This window comes from Echinops telfairi, unplaced genomic scaffold, assembly GCF_000313985.2.
Source record: "Echinops telfairi isolate 266 unplaced genomic scaffold, ASM31398v2 ScPeMD7_70;HRSCAF=299, whole genome shotgun sequence".
Taxonomy (NCBI): domain Eukaryota; kingdom Metazoa; phylum Chordata; class Mammalia; order Afrosoricida; family Tenrecidae; genus Echinops; species Echinops telfairi.
In genome coordinates, this window is record NW_022103968.1 from 19,171,686 (window position 1) to 19,173,992 (window position 2,307).

Sequence of the window (2,307 nt, forward strand, 5' to 3'; positions counted from 1 at the left end):
ACAATCCTAGGACACCAATCCATCCACCGAAAGTCATGTGCGAGCAATTCCAAACGCTGTCAGGGAGAACGGCTCCTCCCCAAAGGGTGACCTGCTCCACTGCCCCTCACCGTGGAATGCTCTCCAGTGCCACTCTGCCACACAGTCTCCTGGGATTTTGAGGGTGTGCCCTATAATGAGGCTTGAACTAGAGGGGAGTGGTGAGGACAGGGCAGTGAAGGAGGAGGAGAGGAAGGAGATGGAGGGTACCTTGTCGGGAGGAGACCCCAGTGGTGTGATCTCCATCCAGCCATACTAGCTGTGACAAGGAGACACAAGGGAATGTGGCCTAGGCATCGGGAGAGCCCGTTTGTTTCAGCTAAAACCAGGTGCCAGCAGCAGTGGTAGATGAACAACATGAAGCAGAGCAAGACAGGAGGTTGGAAAGAGGCCTCATTAACAACCTGTGATCCTGACAGCAGCTACTTCGTGGAGTGGATCCCCAACAACGTCAAGACGGCCGTGTGCGACATCCCGCCCCGAGGCCTCAAGATGTCGGCCACTTTCATCGGCAACAGCACGGCCATCCAGGAGCTGTTCAAGCGCATCTCCGAGCAGTTCACTGCCATGTTCCGGCGCAAGGCCTTCCTGCACTGGTACACGGGCGAGGGCATGGACGAGATGGAGTTCACCGAGGCCGAGAGCAACATGAATGACCTGGTGTCCGAGTACCAGCAGTACCAGGACGCCACGGCCGAGGAGGAGGGCGAGTTTGAGGAGGAGGCCGAGGAGGAAGTGGCGTAGGGCGGCCGGCAGGGAAGCAGAAGCATTAGCGGTGTGAACTCTTTATTCACTCTCAGCCTGTCAGTGTACACGTCTCACTGTCCTGCACTTGCTGTCCTTCTGTCTCACATCACACTCACACACACAGAGCAAGACAGGAGGTTGGAAAGAGGCCTCATTACCAACCGCCGACGACACAATCCTGCTTCCTGAAAGCCAAGACTTGAAGCACGAACGATGAAGACCAAAGAGCACAGTCTTCAGTAGGGATGACCCCTCAACATAAAACAAAATCCTCCTAATTGGACCGGAAAGAAACATCAAAGTAAATGGAGAAAATATTAAGGTTGTCAAGGTTTTGATTTTATTTGGATCCACGATTCATGGCCATGGAAGCTGCAGCCAGGGATTCAATCAACTGATTGCATCAGGAAAACCTGCAGCGAGTGACCTTTTCAAGGGTTCAAAAGCAAAGGAGTCACTTTTAAGGACTAAGGGACATCTGACCCAAGGCCTGGTGTTTGCAATTGCCTCCTCTGCATGGGCAAGTGGGACAACGGACAAGGAGAACCAAAGAAGAATCGATCCGTTTGAATGATGGTCTTAACGAAGGCTACTAAATATCCCATGGGTTGCTAGAAGAATGGACACATCTGTTTTGGGGGGAGTACAGCCAGAAATTATTTTTAGAAGCAAGGATGGAGAGCCTTTGGCTCATGTACAGAAGGGTCCGGCTCCTGAAGGACATCATGATGGACAAAGTAGGGGATCGGTGGAAAAGAGGAAGCACCTCATGGAGATAGACTGACCCGGTGGCTCTAGCAATGGGCTCAGACACAGCAAGGACTCTGGGGCTGGCCCAGAGCCAGGCAGTGTTTCGCTCCGCTCTACATAGGTCGATGCCAGTTGGAATGGACTGGATGGCATTGAACCAAAGCTATATACCAGAGACTGCCTTTTTCTCTGCCATCCCACCTTGCCCTGCCCCACATCCCATCGGATGGCACAAGCTCTGCCAGTGCTCGGACTGTTTTTGTGATGCGTCACGCCCAGGGAAATGAGAAGGGTTCCCTCTCCCCATCCCAGATTCTCCAGGAAGCAGATGCAGACGGTCCTGGCCTTATAGACACCTCTTCAGAGCTCAGAGGAAGCTGAGGAATGAGGCAATAATTTGGAGAATTCAGCCCCACCTCCGGCAGCTGTCTATGCAGGTTAGGATAATGGGAAGAGGCAGGACGTGGTACCAGAAGAGCTCGTTTCTGGCCCTGATTATGCCGCTCGCTTGCTGCAGTCATCTCTCCTCTCTGGTGTAGCTTCTCCTCTGATTATCCATTCACTCACTTTTTCACCACATAGGTAGGTATCAAATGCACATTGGCCAGGCAACTGTGCACAGGGAAATAACGACTGCAGGGATGTAGAGGGACCAGAACAGCTCCCCTTATCAACACCTAGGAGGGCCCTATGTCTCCATCCCTTGTCTCAGGACTGACTTGGAACTTGCTTTGACCAATAGAATGCTGAGAAAGTGACGTGTAACTTTTG

General features: G+C 52.4%; 1 protein-coding gene across 1 annotated transcript; it reads left to right on the plus strand.

Moving 5' to 3' along the window:
- Positions 1-396: 396 nt before the first annotated feature.
- Positions 397-865, plus strand: LOC101661910 (tubulin beta chain). Its single transcript, XM_004701287.2, has one exon. The coding sequence runs from the start codon at positions 397-399 to the stop codon at positions 781-783; it is 387 nt and encodes a 128-aa protein (XP_004701344.1). The 3' UTR covers positions 784-865.
- The last annotated feature ends 1,442 nt before the right edge of the window (positions 866-2,307 follow it).

What these genes read in the sequence shown, in the direction of transcription:
- LOC101661910 (XM_004701287.2), top strand. Translation starts at nt 397, where the DNA reads ATGAAGCAGAGCAAGACAGGAGGTTGGAAAGAGGCCTCATTAACAACC.